The sequence below is a fragment of the Felis catus genome, chromosome E3, assembly GCF_018350175.1.
Source record: "Felis catus isolate Fca126 chromosome E3, F.catus_Fca126_mat1.0, whole genome shotgun sequence".
Classification (NCBI taxonomy): Eukaryota; Metazoa; Chordata; class Mammalia; order Carnivora; family Felidae; genus Felis; species Felis catus.
In genome coordinates this window covers 22,211,546-22,231,571 of record NC_058383.1, presented here as the reverse complement: position 1 = coordinate 22,231,571, position 20,026 = coordinate 22,211,546, and the positions used below count along the sequence as shown (strand labels likewise).

The 20,026-nt window shown below is 41.8% G+C and overlaps 1 protein-coding gene across 3 annotated transcripts in view; it reads left to right on the top strand.

Moving 5' to 3' along the window:
• PRKCB (protein kinase C beta) overlaps positions 1 to 20,026 on the top strand; it is a 334,566-nt gene that overhangs the window by 210,677 nt on the left and 103,863 nt on the right. For all 3 annotated transcript variants that reach the window (XM_023246795.2, XM_023246794.2, XM_019820790.3), the window contains 2 exons: positions 15,927 to 16,083; positions 17,297 to 17,431. In XM_023246795.2, the coding sequence (XP_023102563.1) occupies positions 15,927 to 16,083; positions 17,297 to 17,431 (292 nt within the window). The remainder of the gene's footprint in view (positions 1 to 15,926; positions 16,084 to 17,296; positions 17,432 to 20,026) is intronic.

Genomic DNA, 20,026 nt, shown 5'->3' with positions numbered 1-20,026 from the left:
TCGCTTTGGTGTGGGGGTGTGGAGGAAGGGCTGGATGGAGCAAGACTGTAGGCAAGAAACCAACTAGGAGGATCTTAATTTCACCAGGAAAGAAAAAAATGAGTGCCCAAACTACAACCAGATGACGACTGCTATTTACTAATCACTCATTACCTGCCAAGGACAATACCAGGCACTTTACAGGCTTCAAATTTAACCTGATAATTACAGTAACCCTGTGACACAGTTATTACTATTAAGATGGTAGCTGTATGGATAATAAGAAAGGCTCAGGTACATGAAGTGACAAAGAGGTAGAATGAACAGTACATAGTCATAGGTGAGGTTGCACCAGGAGGAGGAGACCAGGGAGATTTCCAGATTTCTCACTTCGACAGTTGGGTGGATGGTTGAGCACTCATCAAGAGTGACATTGAAAGAGGGGGAGCAGACATGGTGATGGGAGAGAACAGGGAGATAATATTATTGGACCTTTTGAGTTGATGTACTTATGGGACATCCAATACTAGATATACATTAGACAGTTGTGTATAATGTTCTATAGCTCAGTAAAGAGTTTTTAGGTAGATATTAAAATCATGGGAGTAGAGCCTCATGGGAAAATATGGAAATTAAAAAACAAATGTCCAAATAACCCATGGTTCAAAGATAGAATCTCAAGGAAAATTAGAAAATATTTTGAACCAATGAAGAAAATGAAAATATAACACATCAAAATTTGCAGCATCCAGATAAAGAAGTGCTTGAAATGAAACTTACATTGTGGAATTCTACTAAATATTTAAAGAAGAAATAACACTTATTCTTCTAGAAAATGGAGGAAGAGGAACTCTTCTTAATTTATTTTATGAGGCTAGCATTACCCTGGGACCCAAACCAGACAAAAACAGTACAAGAAAAATACAGAAAAATATTCCTTATGAACATAATTGCAAAAATATTCAACTAAATATTAATAAATAAAATCCAGAAATATGTAAAAACAATAATATACCCCAACCAAGTGACTTTTATTCTGGGACTGCAAGGCTGTTTAAGTAATAAACAATCAATTAATGTAATCCATCATATTAATAATCTAAAGAAAGAAAAAACACATGAACATATCTATTGATGCCGAAAAACATTTGACAAAATTTAATATCCACTTAGATGAAAGTTCTTAGCATTCTAGAAATAGAAGGGAACTTCCTTGACTTGATCAAGATCATCTGTAGAAAATCTACAACATACTTAATAGTGAAAGACCACATGCTTTCTGCATAAGCTATGGAACAAAACAAATATGTCCCTTTCACCACTCTATTCAAAATCATACTGGAAGATTTAACCGGTGCAATAAGACAATAAGAAATAAAAAATTATAAATACAGATTGGACGGGAAAATATAAAATTGGCTGTAAACACAGATAACATGATTGTTTGTGTAGAAAATCCACACAGTCTACCAAAAAACCTTCTAGAAAGAATAAGTTTAAATAGGTTGCCAGATACAAGTCAACACACAAATGTCAATTTTCTTCCTTTCTTTCTTTCTCTCTTTCTCTTTCTTTCTTTCTTTCTTTCTTTCTTTCTTTCTCTCTCTCTCTCTCTCTCTCTCTTTCTCTCTCCCTCTCTCCCTCTCTCTTTCTCTCTCCCTCCCTCTCTCCCTCTCTCCCTCCCTCCCTCCCTCCTTTCTTTCCTTTTTATTTATTTATTTATTTATTTATTTTTAATTTACATTTAATTTACATGCCAAGTTAGTTAGCATATAGTGTAATAATGATTTCAGGAGTAGATTCCAGTGATTCATCTCCTATGTATAACATCCAATGCTCATCCCAACAAGTGTCTTCCTTAATGCCCCTTACCCATTTAGCCCATGCCCCCACCCACAGCCCCTCCAGCAACTCTGTCTGTTTTCTGTATTTAAGAGTCTCTTATGATTTGTCCCCCTCATTGTTTGTATATTATTTTTGCTTCCCTTTCCTTATGTTCATCTGTTTTGTGTCTTAAAGTTCTCGTATGAGTGAAGTCATATGATATTTGTCTTTCTCTGACTGGCTTATTTCGTTTAGCATAGTACCCTCTAGTTCCATCCATGATGGCAAGATTTCATTTTTTTTTTATTTCCAAGTAATACTCCATTGTATATATATACCACATCTTCTTTATCCATTCATCCATCGATGGACATTTGGGCTCTTTCCATACTTGGGCTATTGTCGATAGCAGTGCTATAAACATTGGGGTGCATGTGCTCCTTCAAAACAGCACACCTGTGTCCCTTGAGTAAATCCCTAGTGGTGCAATTGCTGGGTCGTAGCGTAGTTATAGTTTTAAGTTTTTGAGGAAACTCCATACTGTTTTCCAGAGTGGCTGCACCAGTTTGCATCCCCACCAGCAGTGCAAAAAAAGATTCTCTCTCTCTGCATCCTTGCCTGAGTTGTTAATTTTAGCCATTTTGACAGGTGTGAGGTGGTATCTCATTGTGGTTTTGATTTGTATTTCCCTGATGATGTGTGATGTTGAGCATTTTTTCATGTGTCGGTTGGGCATCTGGATGTCTTCTTTGGAGAAGTGTCTATTCATGTCTTTTGCCCATTTCTTCACTGGATTATTTGTTTTTTGGGTGTTGAGTTTGGTAAGTTCTTTATAGATTTTGGGTACTAACTCTTTAGCTGATATGTCATTTGCAAATATCTTCTCCCATTCTGTCAGTTGCCTTTTTAGTTTTGCTGTTTCCTTCAATGTGCTGAAGCTTTTTATCTTGATGAGGTCCTAATAGTTCATTTTTGCTTTTGTTTCCCTTGCCTCCAGAGATGTGTTGAGTAAGAAGTTGCTGTGGCTGAGGTCAAAGAGGTTTTTGCCTGCTTTCTCCTCGAGGATTTTGATGGCTTCCTGGCTTACATTTAGGTCTTTCATCCATTTTGAGTGTATTTTTGTGTATGGTGTAAGAAAGTGGTCCAGGCTCTTTCTTCTGCATGCCACTGTCCAGTCTTACCAACACCATTTGCTGAAGAGACTGTCTTTATTCCATTGGATATTCTTTCCTGCTGTGTCAAAGATTAGTTGTCCATCCATTCGTGGGTCCATTTCTGGGTTCTCTATTCTGTTCCACTGATATAAGTGTCTGTTTTTGTGCCAGTACCATACTGTTCTTAATGATTACAGCTTTGTAATACATCTTGAAGCCTGGGAGTGTGATGCCTCCAGCTTTGATTTTCTTTTTCAGGATTGTTTTGGCTATTCGGGGTCTTTTCTGGTTCCATACAAATTTTAGGATTGTTTGTTCTAGCTCTGTGAAGGATGCTGGTGTTATTTTGACAGGGATTGCATTGAATATGTAGATTGCTTTGGGTTGTATCAACATTTTAACAATATTTTCCTTCCATTTGAGGAGCATGGAATATTTTTCTATTTTTCTGTGTCTTATTCAATTTCTTTCATAAGTTTTCTATTCTTTTTATTAATTTTATTTTTTAATTATTTTTCTATGTTTATTTTTGAGAGAGAGACAGAGCATGAGTGGGGTGGGGTCTTTCATCCATGTTGAGTTTATTTTGAGTTATTTTGAGAGAGGGAGACACATAATCTGAAGCAGGCTCCAGGCTCTGAACTGCCAGCACAGAGCCTGACAGGGGGCTCGAACTCATGAACTGTGAGATCATGACCTGAGCTGAAGTCAGACACTTAACTGACTGAGCCTCCCAGGAGCCCCTCTATTCTTTTTTTTTTTTTAATAAACACCTTTAAAATTTTTTATGTTTATTTATTTTTGAGAGAGAAAGAGAGACAGAGAGACAGAGAGAGAATGCAAGTGGGGAAAGGGCAGAGAGAGAGACAGAGAATCTCAAGCAGGCTCTGCACTGACAGTGCAGGGGCTCAAACTCACAAACAGCAAGATCATGACCAGAGCCAAAATCAAGAGTTGGGTGCTTAACAAACTGAGCCACTCATGTGCTCCAATTGTTAATCCATATATCAGTAGTAAACAATTAGAAACAAAACTGAAAAAAAAATTTTTACAGTAACTCCCCCAAAATGAAATATTTAGATATAAATCCAACAAAACATGTCTAGGATCTTTATTCTGAAAATTACAAAACACTGAAATAAAGAATATCTGTATAAATGAAAAGACATACCATGATCATGGATTGGAAGACTCAGCATAGTACAGATGTCAGTTCTTATAGATTGAACTATAGACTTTATTGTCTGTTTTATTTTTTTAATGTTTATTTCTAAAAGAGAGAGAGAGAGAGAGAGAGAGAGAGAGAGAACAAATGGGGGAGGGGCAGAGAGAGAGGGAGACACAGAATCTGAAGCAGGCTCCAGGCTCTGAGCTCTCAGTCAGAGCCCCACACAGGAGCTCACAAACTGTGAGATCGTGACTTGAACAGAAACCGAACACATAACCGAATGAGCCTCCCAGGCACCCCTATTGTCTGTTTTAAAATGAAAAATGAAATTGGAAGAATCACAGTACAGTCTTAAAACTTACTATGTAAAGGTTCAGCATTTGAATATTGTGGTTTTGGCAAAAGGATAGATATGTAAATGACTGGAACAGAGTAGAGAGTCCATATATACCCACACAAATATGGCCAATTGATTAAAAAAAAAGTTAAAAAAAAAACAAATGGAAAAAGAGTAGTCTTTTGACAAATGACGTTGGAATGATTGACCAGACATATGCAAACAAAATGGACCTTGACCTTCACTTCATACTTTATATAAGAAGTAACTGAAAGTAGGTCATAGATCTAAATGTAGAATGTAAAGATATGAAACTTTAGAAACACAGGAGAAAAATTTTATGACCTAGAGTTACACAAAGAATTCTACATGACACTGAAAACATGACTCAAGAAAAAAATTATAAAATGACTTCATTCAAATTGAAAAAAATCTTTTGCTCTGCAAAAGACACTGTTCTAGAATGAAAAGACAAGCTACAAGCTGGAAGAAAATATTTGCAAATCACATATCTGACAAAGGACTTGTATCCAGAGTAAAGAATTCTCAGACTCATAAGCTTGAAAACACCAGCCTCACTAAAAACAAACCAGTAGCACCTGGGTGGTTCAATTGGTTAAGTGTCCGACTTCGGCTTGGGTCGTGATACCACAGTTCATAGTTCGAGCCTAGTATTGGGATCATTGCTGTCAGTGCAAGGCCCACTTAAGATCCTCTGCCCCCTCTCTTTCTGTCCCCCACCCTCATGTTCGTTCTCCCTCCCTCCCTGTCTCTCTCTCAAAACAAAAACAAAACAAAAACAAAAGACTTAAACAAATATACCATCAAAGATAATATAAGGATGGCAAATTCATTCTTGAGAAGATATTCAATACCATTGGAAATTAAGGAAATGAAAAAGCCACAGTGAGATACCATTACACGCCTATTAGAATGGCTAAAATAGTAATGGCAATAAATACTGTGAATACAATGTGCTGGTAGGGATACAGAGCAAAAGGAACTCTCTCAGTCATTGCCAGTGGCAATGTACATATATACCATATGGCTTAATGATGCCACTCTTAGGAGTTTACCCTTGAGAAATAAAACTTTATGTTCACACAAAAACCTATGAATATTTGTAGTAGTTTTATTCATAATCATCAAAAACTAGAGACCATTCAGATGTCCTTCATCAAATGTCCTTCATCACATGAACGGATAACCAAATGGTACCTCCGTACAGCACAATACTACTTAGTCATCAATAAAAAGGAATTAACTACTCATACATACAACTTGGATGACTCTCACAAGGCATTATGCTGAGTGAAGGAAGCCAGTCTCAAAAGGTTGCATACTATATGATTCCATTTATATACCTTTTTTTAAATTTTATTTTTAGAGAGAAAGAGAGTCCAAGCAGGGGAGAGGAGGAGAGGGAAAGAGGGAGAGACTCTCAAACAGGCTCCACACTCAGCAAAGAGCCTGATGCAGGACTTGATTTCATGACCCTGGGATCATGACCTGAGCTGAAATCAAGTGTCGGAAACTTAACTGACTGAGCCACCCAGGCACCCATGTACCATTCTTGAAAAGATAAAACCATAGTGATGGGAAACAATCAGTAGTTGCCAGGCACTGAGAGTTGGTGGAGGTTGTGACCACAGACGGCAGCACAAGGGATTTTTTAGGGGTTGGCAGAACTGTATCCTGGTTGGATGATGGTTACATGAATCTATACATGTGTTAAAATTCACAGGACTATATATCAAAAGAAAAAGTCAGTTTTACTGAATGCCAGTTTAAAAAACTAAATAAATACCATAGGCAGGAAGGAGGAAGGAGGAAGGGAGGGAAGAAGGGGGAGAGAGAGAGAGAGAGAGAGAGAGAGAGAGAGAGAGAGAGAAAGGGAGAGAGGGAGGGAGGGAGGGCAGGAGGGAATAAATCAATAGACTGAAATGAAAAAGGAGCTGGTCAAGAAGAAGGCATAAACAAGAAGGATATCATGTTATGATACCAGGTAATTTAAAACAATAAATTAAAATGCATAGAACAGTGAATGCAGGAATGCCTACTGCATAAAATATAATCAGTAATATGGAAACAAATTTTAAGGATCGCTCCCAGAGGGTGGAGGAAAGAGACAAAGAAATGAATACAATCATGAAAAAGTGATAGATGTAGAGGACAAACAATATCCAGAGGTAAAAGGGTATCAGATGTTCCTGGAGAAAAGGCCAGGGCAAATGGAAAAGCACCTGTATTCAAAGTAGGGTTCAAGACAAATAATAAACTGTACACAAAGCATATTTTAATTGTGCAAGGTAACTCTAAGACTGAGAAGTGGTGATGAATCTCAGATAACATAGGGTCAAAATACATAAAGCAAAAACCAGTAGAAATGAACAAAGAAATGTACAGAAAAAAACACCTCTTGTTAGAGGGTTTTAAACATACTTTGCCAGGCTTTGACACATAAAACAGATTAAAAAAATGTGGATATAGGTGACTTTAAATAATATTACTAGAGTCATTACTAATTATCTCTATCTTGAAGCCTGTACCCTCTAATGAGACAATCTTCTAGTATGCACAAGATTGGTGATATGTTAATTTTCAAGGGAAACCTCATTAAATCCTGCCCCCCCCCACCAATGCCCACAAATTACTCAGCCCACATTTCCATAATGGAACTAGAAATCCATGACACAAACATAGGGAACAGAAGATCATCAAGTGAATGAGAAGGAATGGGAATCTGATGAGAGCCTTAAAAATGGGAACTCCTATGGGGCGCCTGGGTGGCTTCATTGGTTGAGCGCCCAACTTCAGCTCAGGTCACGGTCTTACAGTTCATGAGTTCAAGCCCCACATTGTGGGTTCTATGCTGACTGACAGCTCAGAGCCTGAAGCCTGCTTCAGATTCTGTGTCTCCCTCTCTCTGTCCCTCCCCCACTTGTGTTCTCTCTCTCACTCTTTCTCTCTCTCTACAATAATTAAATAATTAAATAAACAAACAAACAAACATTAAAAAAAATGGGAATTCCTAATGTTTCTGCAGAGAATGGGACAGACAGTTGATTAGGGACACCCCATAGGGCAGACAGGAAGTGTGGAGGACCAAGTTGTGGTTGGAGACGAGGAGTGTGTGTATGGTGGTACCAAGCCCCACGTAGGATGCTTTTTCCAGGAACACTCTCTACGCTGTGTGTCACGGATGGTCCGAGGGATGCAGAGAGGATGCTGTTGCAAAGACTAGATGTGGTGAAGATGGGGAAGTCCCTGGCCAGAATGACTGGAAGGTTTCTCTATATGGGCAGGGTCAGGAAAGAAGTCATACCATAGCAGTGCATAGATGGAGCAGAGCAAAGGAAAGAGTTGAGGTATCAGAGGGTTCAATGAGATCGACAAAACGTCCCACGTGAGGCTCCAGGTGGCTGGATCAGAATGGAGAGGCAAGTCATAACAGGAAGCTTCCAAGTAGATGTGTCGCATCTGGTTTCAGATTACCTGTTGCTCTCTTAGTACCTCCTCCAGATTCATTTGCATGAACATTGCAGTGGAGGGATATTCTCCTAGGCCAGAGATATAAGTTGATTATAATTTGATAGTTACATAATTTGATTTGAATTTTCCCCAAGGAGAAAGGGAAATCAACATTTGTTGAGCCTCTGTCGCGTACTCTACATTCTGCCCTAACACTGCTGTCCTCCGAATTTACAGTCACCATCAAATCCATTGTCCGAAGTAGAGTTCACTTTGAGAGTAAAGGAACAACAGGTATACACTGAGGCTGTCCTGGGCAAATTGGGATGAATGTTGCCCTAGCTATTATCCAACAGCCCGCTGAGTTGTCTGTGGTTTTACCAGCATTTTGGAGACACGGGAACCAAGGCTCAGAGAAGCCTTTTAACCAAGGTCACCCAGTTAATGAGAGTCATGGCAGAGGCAGGATTCAAACCTGGATGTGTCTGACTCCAAAGTCTGAGCATTGCTAACTTAGTCCCTGATTTCATCAGCAATAATGCTCCACCCTGATCATCACTTGCCATGGCTTGACAGGCTCTTTTCTAGACAGACACTGTGACGGTCCCAGCTGGAAGTCTGTCTCAACACAGATAATAAGATGTGTGATAACTGTGCCCCTGCCAGCAGTGACAGGAAGCCAGCTGTTCCGGGAGCCCTTGGCCACGACGCACTTGGGGTGACTTAGATGCTGCATGTGTGCTGCCCAAAGACCCCAGGTTTGCTTGCTTTCCAGTTAGAACCCATCAGATGAGGCCACAGGGGATGGCCAGTTAAGATACCTATGGGAGGAGGATTCTGATGGATCCAGGGCTCACAAAAGCCACAGCCTCTAACCTTGGGGTTAGAGGAAGTAATAAGTGAACGGGAATCAAAGGGACACGGATCCAGGGGTAGACTTTAGAGCAAAGGCCAAAGAAGCTTGCAACTTGAGACAGTGTGGCAGGGAAATGGGGAGGGATTTGGGGTTAACCAAAGGCCCAGGTAAACCGTCAGCCACCAGGGGGTCACTGGAATAGGAGAGGGGTGGGGCAGGATGGCAAAAAATGGGCTCTGCATTTGTTTTGTTTTTGTTTTTGTTTTTTTACCTGTTTTGTTTCTCTGCTCCATTGCTCCTGGGGTGGGTGCTGAGGGGGTCCATCTGATCTCAGTGAGGTCATCCTGCGTCTGTGCATGGTTCACCAAAGGTTCTGTGACTCAAACCACGAGTTTGTGAGCCTTACTCTGCCGACCCAAATTGCTGTGTGGTCTTGGGGAACAAGGACGGGGTCTCTGAAGACCAGAGCGGTGGGTTCTTGGAGGTCGGAAGTGCACAACCGAGTTGTGTGTTGTTTTTTTTTTTTAATTTAGTTTAAAAAATGCTATTAATACCAAAATGCTTTCTCTTTGTGATAAATTCAGAATGTGACAGACAAGGCTGAAATCTGTTTTGCCCACAACCCCCAAACCAGGTTTTTTCCCCTCTTCCTCACATATAATCATTACATTAAGTAAATTTTGGGTATATCCTTCCAGGTTCTTATCTAGATATTTAAATTCATACACGACTTTGTGGAAAATTTGTTACTGTTGTTGGTTTTTTTTAATTTTATTTTTTATTTTTTAAAATTTACATCCAAATTAGTTGGCATAGAGTGCAACAATGATTTCAGGAGTAGATTCCTTAATGACCCAGACCCATTTAGCCCATCCCCCCTCCCACAACCCCTCCAGTAGCCCTCAGTTTGTTCTCCGTATTTATGAGTCTCTTCTGTTTTGTCCCCCTCCCTGTTTTTATATTATTTTTGCCTCCATTCACGCGTGTTCATCTGTTTTGTGTCTTAAAGTCCTCATAGGAGTGAAGTAATATGATTTTTGTCTTTCTCTGACTAATTTCACTTAGCATAATATCCTCCAGTTCCATCCATGTAGTTGCAAATGGCAAGATTTCATTCTTTTTGATTGCCGAGTCATACTCCATTTTATATATATATATATACATATATATATATATATACACACACACACACACACACACACACACACACACATACACATACCACATCTTCTTTATCCATTCATCCATCGATGGACATTTGGGCTCTTTCCATACTTTGGCTATTGTGGATAGTGCTGCTATAAACATGGGGGTGCATGTGTCCCTTCAAAACAGCACACCTGTATCCCGTGGATAAGTGCCTAGTAGTGCAATTGCTGAGTCGTGGTTGTTTTTTTTTTTTTTTTTAAGTTTTTATTTTAATTCCAGTCAGCTAACATACAGTGTAGTATTATTAGGTTCTGGCATATGATATAGTGACTCAACACTTCCATACATCACCTGGTGCTCATCAGAAAATGTATTTTATTGTACTTCTCCCTTGAAGATTTGGAGGGCCCTGTCTTTCAAATCCTTTTATTTTGCCGTAATCTCAAAATGACAGAAAAGTTGTGAGACTAGTACAAGGAACATCTGTATACTCTTTACCTGATTAGCCAGTCGTTTATATCTTGCCCCATTTGGTTTATCATTCTAGTAAATATTTTTTATCAATGTACATATTTTTTTCTGAACCATCTGAGAGTAAGTTGGAGTCATGGTTCCCTTGGCCCTAAATATCTGAGTGTGTATTTCCCAGGAACGAAAGCATCCTCTTACATGGGCATATGGTACTGTTATCCAAACCAGGAAATATAACATTGACCCAATGCTATTATGTAACTCACAGCAGAGATCCACCTTTCCACAACTGAACCACTGGTGGGCGCAGACGTTTTTCTTAAAAAAAAAAAAAAAAAAAAAAGCTTTACACTGTGATCATCTCTCTTCACCTTGCCATTTTGTTCAACGTGTTAACGCATATAGTTAGTTCATGTTATTAATCTGTGCACAGGATTTCACAGTATGACTGTGCTATGGATTATCTATGCTTCCCCTGTGGAGAGGCATTCAGTATTTCCTCCTCTGTGCTGTCATCATAGTGGGCAGTACTTTCAAGAACTGTTGTAAGGGCACACAGGGAGGACAAGTGAGGACTCATAATGTTGAAGGAAGTGCCTTTTAAAGGAGTTGATGAAGAGAAGCTCCTGCTTATCTCCCACAGTGTGAGATAGAGGCTTTTTTTTTTTTTTAAAGGATGTTTTATTTTTTTAATTTTTTTTTCAACGTTTATTTTTTTGGGGACAGAGAGAGACAGAGCATGAACGGGGGAGGGGCAGAGAGAGAGGGAGACACAGAATCGGAAACAGGCTCCAGGCTCTGAGCCATCAGCCCAGAGCCTGATGCAGGGCTCGAACTCACGGACCGCGAGATCGTGACCTGGCTGAAGTCGGACGCTTAACCAACTGCGCCACCCAGGCGCCCCGAGATAGAGGCTTTAAAGCAGCACAATTATTCAGACTTTTCCAATAGAGAGTTGTATTTTGGGTGGGGGGAGGGTCAGGGGAAAGAGTAGGAAAGTTCTTGGTTGAAGAACAATTCTTAGGGAAATAGTTAACAGTAGTGCTGTTTTTTTATGGACTCAGCACTGTCTTAGGTAGCTTCCACCAGAATGCAGAAGGCCTCCTTTGCTCTGAAGACCCTTTGATGGAAACAGCCAGACCTTCCCTCCCCACCCCCCACCCCCCGCCGACCTGCTTCATGTCCAAGACGAGCAGTGTTCTCTGGATCAGGACACTTTTCTTCTGTACATTTAGCAAACTTCCACCAGGGGGGAAGGTTGCTATTTCTGCTTTGTGTGAAGCATTTTGTACCATCTGGGCTGGCTGGATATCAACAAAGATAGTAAAGAAACATTTATCAAGAAAAATCAAAGTCAGTCTCGCCAAGTGTGGTCTAGAGAGATTTGCTTCCTCAATACATCGTGGCTGGGAAACAGGACTCTACTTTGAAAAGCTTCAGGAGGGACAGGCCTCTGGCTGTTAGCCCACAGCTACTGTCAACGGCTCATGATATGGTGGTTTTAGTAGTTAGGGCTCTTGAGATGTGAATGCCACAGCCCCAGAATCACTTCCACTCCATTCTTTTCCACAGAGAGTTCTGACCTCTTCAGTAGAGGATCAACCCAAAAGGACGCAAGGGGAAGAAAGGATCTATAAGGTCTGGGGAAGAGGTACAGTCATATCACTATCACAGATGTTGGGTTCGGCAGAAGTAGATGCCCAAGGAGAGGTCATTCTTAAACTGTTAACTGTGAGATTGGCTCAAGAATACAGCACACACTTGTTCCGTAAAGAGCTGTGAAGTTGTAAACTTACAATAGAAGAACATTCTGGCGATGGTCCTTTGGTGTCAGTTCATGAAACAGAGAGTGAGGGACAGGGGTGTCGGCCTTGGAAGAGAGAAGAGAAGTGAGCTGTTCGCACTTGCATATGTATTGCCGATCAACCAGACAGACAAGTTTCTGGTGCTTCACGGCGTCTCAGATCAGACTTTTGTGCAGCTCCCTATGTGATAGATGCGGCATTACAAGATCCCAGCCTGGAAACTGGTGTATGCTATTTTCCCTGGAAGGCTCCATAAATGAGAAGAAGTAACAGTTGGAGATTATATTCGATGGGGAAAATGCATGGGGATCTGAAGAAATTATATCCTCTAGAAAAGCCTTACTTCCTGTGTGCTCTATGGACCGCCCGCAGCAGCATCACCTGGGAACGTGTTAGAAAAACAAATGAGCAGCTCTCACTCCAGACTCACTGAATCAGAATCCATCCGTAGGAGTGGGTCTCGGGGATATGTGTCTCACAAGCCCTGTGGGTGACTCTTCTGCACACTAAGGTTTGAGCAGCGCTCTGGAGAGGTTCTCGTGGAAAGCTCAGGTGCATCTTTCGCAAAGAAAAAACTCCAGAAGTGGTGCTGTTTGATATCAGTCCATTTGGAAATGGTTAAGTCTTCATAATAAAAATGGACAAATACAATAAGAGAAGACACTGAATATGAGGCATGATAACACTACAATAGCAGTACAATAGGTGGCATTTATTGACCATTCCTTGGGTGCCAGGTTTTTTGCTAAATGTGTATATTCTGCATCCGATTGAATGGTTCTGAAATGTAAAGTAGCTTCTAGGCAAGACCCTGACATACTGTAGCCTGTATCCACCACACTATGTGACCTGGCTACCGAGTCGTTAGCAATCAGCTATACTTTGAATACATTTGTTTTTCTATGTTCCTTGGGGACAGGATCGACATCTGATGTTGTCCCTGTGTCCCCGTGTCCCCAGTGCCTAGCAGAATTCTTAATGCCTCGTGGGGACGTGCTTATCGACCTTCACTGAGTCGAAGTCAAAGAGGAAAAGTTCTTGCTTTGGGTGCAAGAATGAGGTACAACCTGCATGAGGATGAGATGGAGTGAGAATTCAGCCTGTGGATAAGTGGAAGCAAAGGCCATATGCTGGAGTGCATAACTGCATCCGTGCAGAATAACTTACAGCTTACAGCTTGTGTCCTGGGGCCCTTTGTCACTCCCCCGGAAGTCCTCCCAGCCCCCTTTCCATCTCATTTATTCGGTCCTAACCCATTACTAGCGATATACTCTTAGACAAGTCAGATGTCATTACCTCCACTCACACCAGCAATGGTCTGCGGCTTGGTTGTAGGAAAATAAAGGAAAGATCTCTGAATTTAAGTAGTGCTGGGTTTTTTGTTTGTTTGTGTTTTTTGTTTCCAGATAAATAAAATGGAAAGAAAGAGGCACAAGCAAGCGAGTTTTGGGTGTTTCCAAGAGAGTGATTATAATGCACTATGAACTCTAGGCTGGGGGTGAATTAAGTAAAGGCAAGAGGAAATAGAGAGGAGAAACTAGGCTAAGTATATATTGGCTCAGGGGCACCTGGGTGGCTCAGCTGGTTGAGTGTCTGACTTGATTTCTGCTCAGTCCTGATCCCAGGGTTGTGGGATTGAACAACCTGAGAATGAACATTGCTGAGCATGGAGCTTGCTTAAGATTCTCTCTCTTCCACTGCTCTCTCTCTCTTAAAACAAATTAAAAATAATATTGGCTCAACAGACTGGTGGTATAAGACTTGTTGCAGTGGAGTACTAGGGTTAATGAAGTGGAAAAACAGGAAGGAGCATAGGATTGCAGGGTACACGAAACAGAGACTGGGAAAGTGGTGTAATTTCTGGGATGATAAACTTCAGGGAGGAGGTGACTGTAATAGGGTAGAAGCAAAGGTGATAAGAGATGAGGGGGTGCTCTATCCCCTACTTTCCAATATTCTGTTTCTATTGTATTATTGCGCTTACAGAACACTTAGGAAAAAAATGTCAAATAATAGCTGTGGTAATGAATGTCTGTCTCATTCCAGACTTTAATGGGGCTGCATTTATCATTAACTACGGAGCTATTATTTCAGATAGCCTTTATCACGTGAAGAAAATTTTCTGCTATCTCTAGCTAATTGCAGTGATCCTATGGTTTGCTCCTTTGACCTATACATATAATGAAAAAAAATTTTAATAATAGATTTTTCTAAGATTGAACCATCTTTGCATTCCTGGTAGGAGTCATTCTATATTAGCCTTCTGTTACATTGCTTGATTCAATCTGCTAATATAATACTTTGGATTTTTCTATCATAAGTCAGATGGTTGGCACTGTATCCTTAAGATCTGCACAACTCCCATTTTCCTGTCTCCTTCTCTTGGCTGCCTACATTACTGACTTTCAAATTGACCCCTAGCTAAACTCTTCCTGTTTCTGTAAGTTGATGTCTTACTCCACCTCGTCCTTCCTGTCGCTAGTTGCGTCTACACTACTGACCCTCTGATTCCTTTCTTCTTTAAGCTGGTCTTACAGCCTCCTTTACTCAGGGTGTTCTTCATTGAGGGTGAAGTCTACCTGTAATGCTGTGATATTTTTCCAGCCTTCTCTCTGGGCTGTCTGGGGATGACAGGTGCACCTTGGTTTGGAGGGCAACTCTTTCTTTTTTAGCTTTTGCTTTTTGAATCCAGGTAAAATTTATGTAACATAAAATTAACCATTAACCATTTTTTAAAAGTTTATTTATTTATTTTGAGAGAGAGAGAGAGAGAGAGAGAGAGAGAGCAAGTGAGCATGAGCAGGGGAGGGGCAGAGAGAGAAAAAGAGGGAGAGAGAGAATCCCAAGCAGGCTCTGCACCATCAGTGCAGAGCCTGATACAGGGCTCAATCTCGTGAACTATGAGACCATGACCTGAGCTGAAATCAAGAGTCAGATGCTTAACTAACTGAGCCACCTGGGTGTCCCATCATTAACCATTTTAAAGCGTATAGTTCAGTGGCATTTAGTACATTTCACGGGGCTGTATAACCATCACCTGTATCTAGTTTCAAGAAACTTTATCACTAGTAAAGGAAACCCCACACCCATTAAATAGTCGATTCCCATTCCTCCTACCCACCAGCACCTGGCAGACACTGGTCTGCTTTCTGTATCTGTGGATTTACCTGTTCTGGATTATTTCATATAAATGCAACCATACAACTTGTGACCTTTTAGGGCAGAGTACACAGATGTTCATAGCTTCACTACTCACAATAGCCAAAAAGTGGAAACAATCTAAATGTTCACCCAATGAATGGATAAACAAAATTTGATCTATCTGCACAAGGGGATGATCTTCAGCCATGAATTAAGTACTGAAACATGTTACAACATGGATGAACCTTGAAAACATGCTCCATGAAAGAAGCCAATCTCTCTTGTTGGCTTTGTGGAAAGCAAGCTTCGAGAATGTACAACTAATCTTGGAGGCATAGTGGGTAGAGCAGTATGAAAGTCAGAAATCAGTTTGGAACCAATATGGAGCAGGGGCTGCATCTTACAAGTCTATCTCACTTTGTATGCTTCTTAGCTATTGATGTTGATAAGTTACACCTCCCAGTAAGTAAGTGTGATGCTAAGGACTCTTCCGGACGTTCTACAACCCTCACTGGTTGATGCAAAAACATTTTGGGGCTATTAATGCTGAAACTGCTTTTTCTGTTTCCAGTAAGAGATGCTAAAAACCTTGTACCTATGGACCCCAATGGCTTGTCAGACCCTTATGTGAAACTGAAACTGATTCCTGACCCCAAGAGCGAGAGCAAGCAGAAGACCAAAACCATCAAATGCTCCCTCAACCCCGAGTGGAATGAGACATTCAGATTGTGAGTTAAAATTATTACGCCCAGCGCGGGTGGTGGAGGTTGGCCTGTGGGCCACCTGAGATCGGGGATTGCCTCTCCTAGCTTCCATTTCATTCTTCCCTTCCCTCCTTCCCTCTCTCCCTCTCCCCCGCCTCCCTTCTCTTCCTCCCCCTCCATATGCATTTTTGCAATGCAAGCCAAGTAAAAATTGGAACTTATTTTTTTTAATAGAGTTGAGAATGTCTGTGGTGTGGGGAGTGGGTGGGATAGAAAATAGTGTGATGTGTTGCTAGGTAGAAGGCAAGTTGTGGGAGAAGTGGTCTCTGTGAACAGCGGGACATAACCCATAGGGTGTGGTGATAACCCCTCTAGGACTCAGTTTGTAGATATGCATGTGCTGAGGCTGCAGCCTGCTGGGAGTTCTCTGCTAGCTTCCATGGAGGGTCTTCCCTGGCTAGTGCTCCAAGAACCTGGGGCCACTTTTTGATGCATTTGGGCCCACGAGTGTTAGTTACGTGAACCGATATTTATTGAACATATCGTGGTTATAAAAAGCACGATATTCAATGATCTAACTCCATTGGCAATTTCATCCCCAATAACCAATGGTGCTTGAGGAGGCTAAAGAATGTGGCCAGAGTCCCCCCAGAAGATATGGGGTTGAGGGGGATTCGGCTTCCAACAGTCTGACTCGCCGGGACTGTGGGCCCGAAGCATGACTGCTTGTGGGAACGCCATCCCCTCGCTCCTCTCTCAGGGCAAAACTGGGGGCCCATCTCAGCCTCATTCAAGGATGCACCTCAGAACCATTGGCCCTGACCAGCACCAACGAGACTTTTTCCTCTGTACATGTCCTCAGCCTCATGCAAACTCACGCGTGTGCAAACACTCGCGCAATTATATAATTGATATCCGCATTTCTTAGAGTGACTGTGGCAGCAGGGTTTCCTGATCACCACGAGCCCTATTAAGACATAAGGCAGCAGGAGTATCTAGAACTGTTTCTGTCAGAGCTGGCCTAAGTCCTCTGCTCGGTTAAGCCACAGCCTGGCAAACTGGCAAAGCCTTTCCCTCCCTGGGGATCTCATCTGGGATTGGAAACAGAATACGTTTCTTGCAATATCTTGTACTCTTTAAAAATTCCTACCTTCGGGGGCCTTGTCCTCTTAAACATTTCATGTGCTTGCAAAATCACTGTGACCTCCTCTGACTTCTCTCCTCTTTCCCTTTGCAGCCAACTGAAAGAATCGGACAAAGACAGAAGGCTGTCTGTAGAGATTTGGGATTGGGATCTGACCAGCAGGAACGACTTCATGGGATCTTTGTCGTTTGGGATTTCCGAACTGCAGAAAGCCGGTGTTGATGGCTGGTAAGGAGGATTTTGCTTTGAAAGCTGCCATACAGCTTGGTCCATCGAACGTGGGAACAATGTTTTCCTTTTCCTCCTAAAATGAAATACGAAGGCAGAGTCACAGAGTGATGGCTGGTAGATTGGACCTACCTCACATATATGTTTTATTTGGTCCTCGTGCTTAAAAAAAAAAAAATCACTCGCTAGTATTTTCAAAATCAGAACACTTTCCATAGAAGTCTGGACTTCTGGCTTACAAAACCAGAAATACCTGGACGACTGGGCCTAGAAGGCAACGGTTGAGAACAGGTGAGTTGTTAATGCCCCCTCCAGACAGGACACGGATTTTCTGTTTGCTATAGTCTTCACTATTCTATTGTTTTCTGTCTGTCCTACTTGACGCAGTTCTATGTCTTGGCTGGCCCCATGGGTGCTAAAGTGGCTCTCACGATATACCCTAAAGATATTTGCAATCCACTGTCAGATTCTGGTTTCGTAAGAAGATACTACTCCATTGGGCCCGCCTACCAAGCCTGGCCACAGACGTGCTGGGAAGAGGCTGTAATGGTCTCTTTTGTTCCCTTCTTGTGGCAAAAAAAAAAATCCTTGCTCCCATATTCCCAGCAAAGAGGCTGGGTAAGCCCCCTGGGCAACAGTTTCTCTATCATCTGAGGAAAGGAGTCAGAATACATAGTCTAACCTGGCACCATAGCTTTGGGCAAAGCAGGGGTTAGTGGATGCTCTTATCTCTTTAAGAGAAATGGTCTCCTTTCTGAATGCCTTCATTCAGGGCTTTTTCAGTTACAAGTGCAAGAAAATAAGAATCCAACCGGTGCAAGCAAGAAAGAGAATGTAGCATCTGGACTCCACTCTCTTCCCATTGTTCACCTTACAACTTCCCTGTCTGTCCTCCTTATTGTAGACTTTTATCCAAATAGATACTGAGTCTCTATTCCATTTGGGTCACTAGAGATCCGTGACAAACACACCCTCATGGAGCTTAGCTTCCGGAAGGGAAGAGGAAATGTCAGGAATAACTAGTAATCAATTATTATTGATTGTGAAGGAGGACAGAAGCTAAGTGTGTATAAAAGTAAGAATAGGAGGGGCGCCTGGGTGGCTCAGTCGGTTGGGCATCCGACTTCAGCTCAGGTCATGATCCCACGGTTTGTGGGTTTGAGCCCCGCGTTGGGCTCTGTGCTGATGGCTCAGAGCCTGGAGCCTGCTTCGGATTCTGTGTCTCCTCCTCTCTCTGCCCTCCCAGGCTCATGCTCTGTCTCACTCTGTCTCTCAATAATAAAATAAACGTAAAAAAATGTTTTTTAAAAGAATACTAGTAATAAGGTGTGTTCAAGCACAGCTCACAAATGGTTAACAACATTAATTCTCAAAAAATAGATAATGAGTATTTGTCACAGTTTTCCTTAGCTCACACATTGGAAGCCAGGAAGATGAATGGCTGATTCTGAAGGTTTGAGAAGCTGATCCTGGTATGCCAGGAGACACAGGAATGCTGACATAACGTTGCTAAATTAGCGGTGACACTAGCTGGTAACCAGGGCAATGAAATCACAACCACGGAGGGCACCTGTCTACCGGACTGGAAGAACTTCTTTTTTATATATATTTTTAAGATTTTGTTTTATTTTTTTAGGTCTATTTATTTATTTTGGGGGGTGGGTAGAGGGGTAGAGAGAGAGGGAGAGCACTTGAGCTGCAGAGGGGCAGAGAGAGGGCAAGAGAGAATCCCAAGCAGGCTCCAGACTCAGGATAGAGCCCAATGTGGGGCTCGATCTCACAGACTGAGACCATGACCCGAGCCCAAATCAAGAGTTGGACACTTAGCCGACTGAGCCACCGAGGCGCTCACAACCCAGAGAGATGAAGAGTTGCATGCTTGTCCGACTGAGCCAGCCAGGCACTCCAGACTGGAAAAAACTTCTAGAAGTTAGTGTCTATCTTTGCAGAATTGGGAGGCCATCTGGGTCCTATTTGACTGTGGCTTATAAGTAATAAGACTAAATAATAGTAACACTTGGGGCGCCTGGGTGGCTCAGTCAGTTAAGCGTCCGACTTCGGCTCAGGTCATGATCTCGAGGTCCGTGAGTTCAAGCCCCGCGTCAGGCTCTGTGCTGACAGCTCAGAGCCTGGAGCCTGCTTCAGATTCTGTGTCTCCCTCTTTCTTAGACCCTCCCCTGTTCATGCTCTGTCTCTCTCTGTCTCAAAAATAAATAAACGTTAAAAAAATAGTAATAAGTAGAAGTGAGGAAGGAGAATTAATTAGAAAATACTCCCACGTGACAGTGAAAGGTCACACTGCCATCTTTTGCCATTTTCCCAAGTTTAACGAAGGTGCGGAAATCCTCAGCAAAATACTTGCAAACCCAATCCAATAATCCATTAAAAAAATCATTCACGATAATCAAGGGGGATATACCCCAGGGATGCCAGGGTAGTTCAGTATTTGCAAATCAATCAGTGTGATGCATCACATCGACAAGAGAAATGATAAAACCCATAGAATCATAGATGCAAAAAAAGAAAAAGCATCTGACAAAGTAACAACCTCCATTCATGACAAAAACTTGGGTAATTTTTCTTAGCATGTGGATG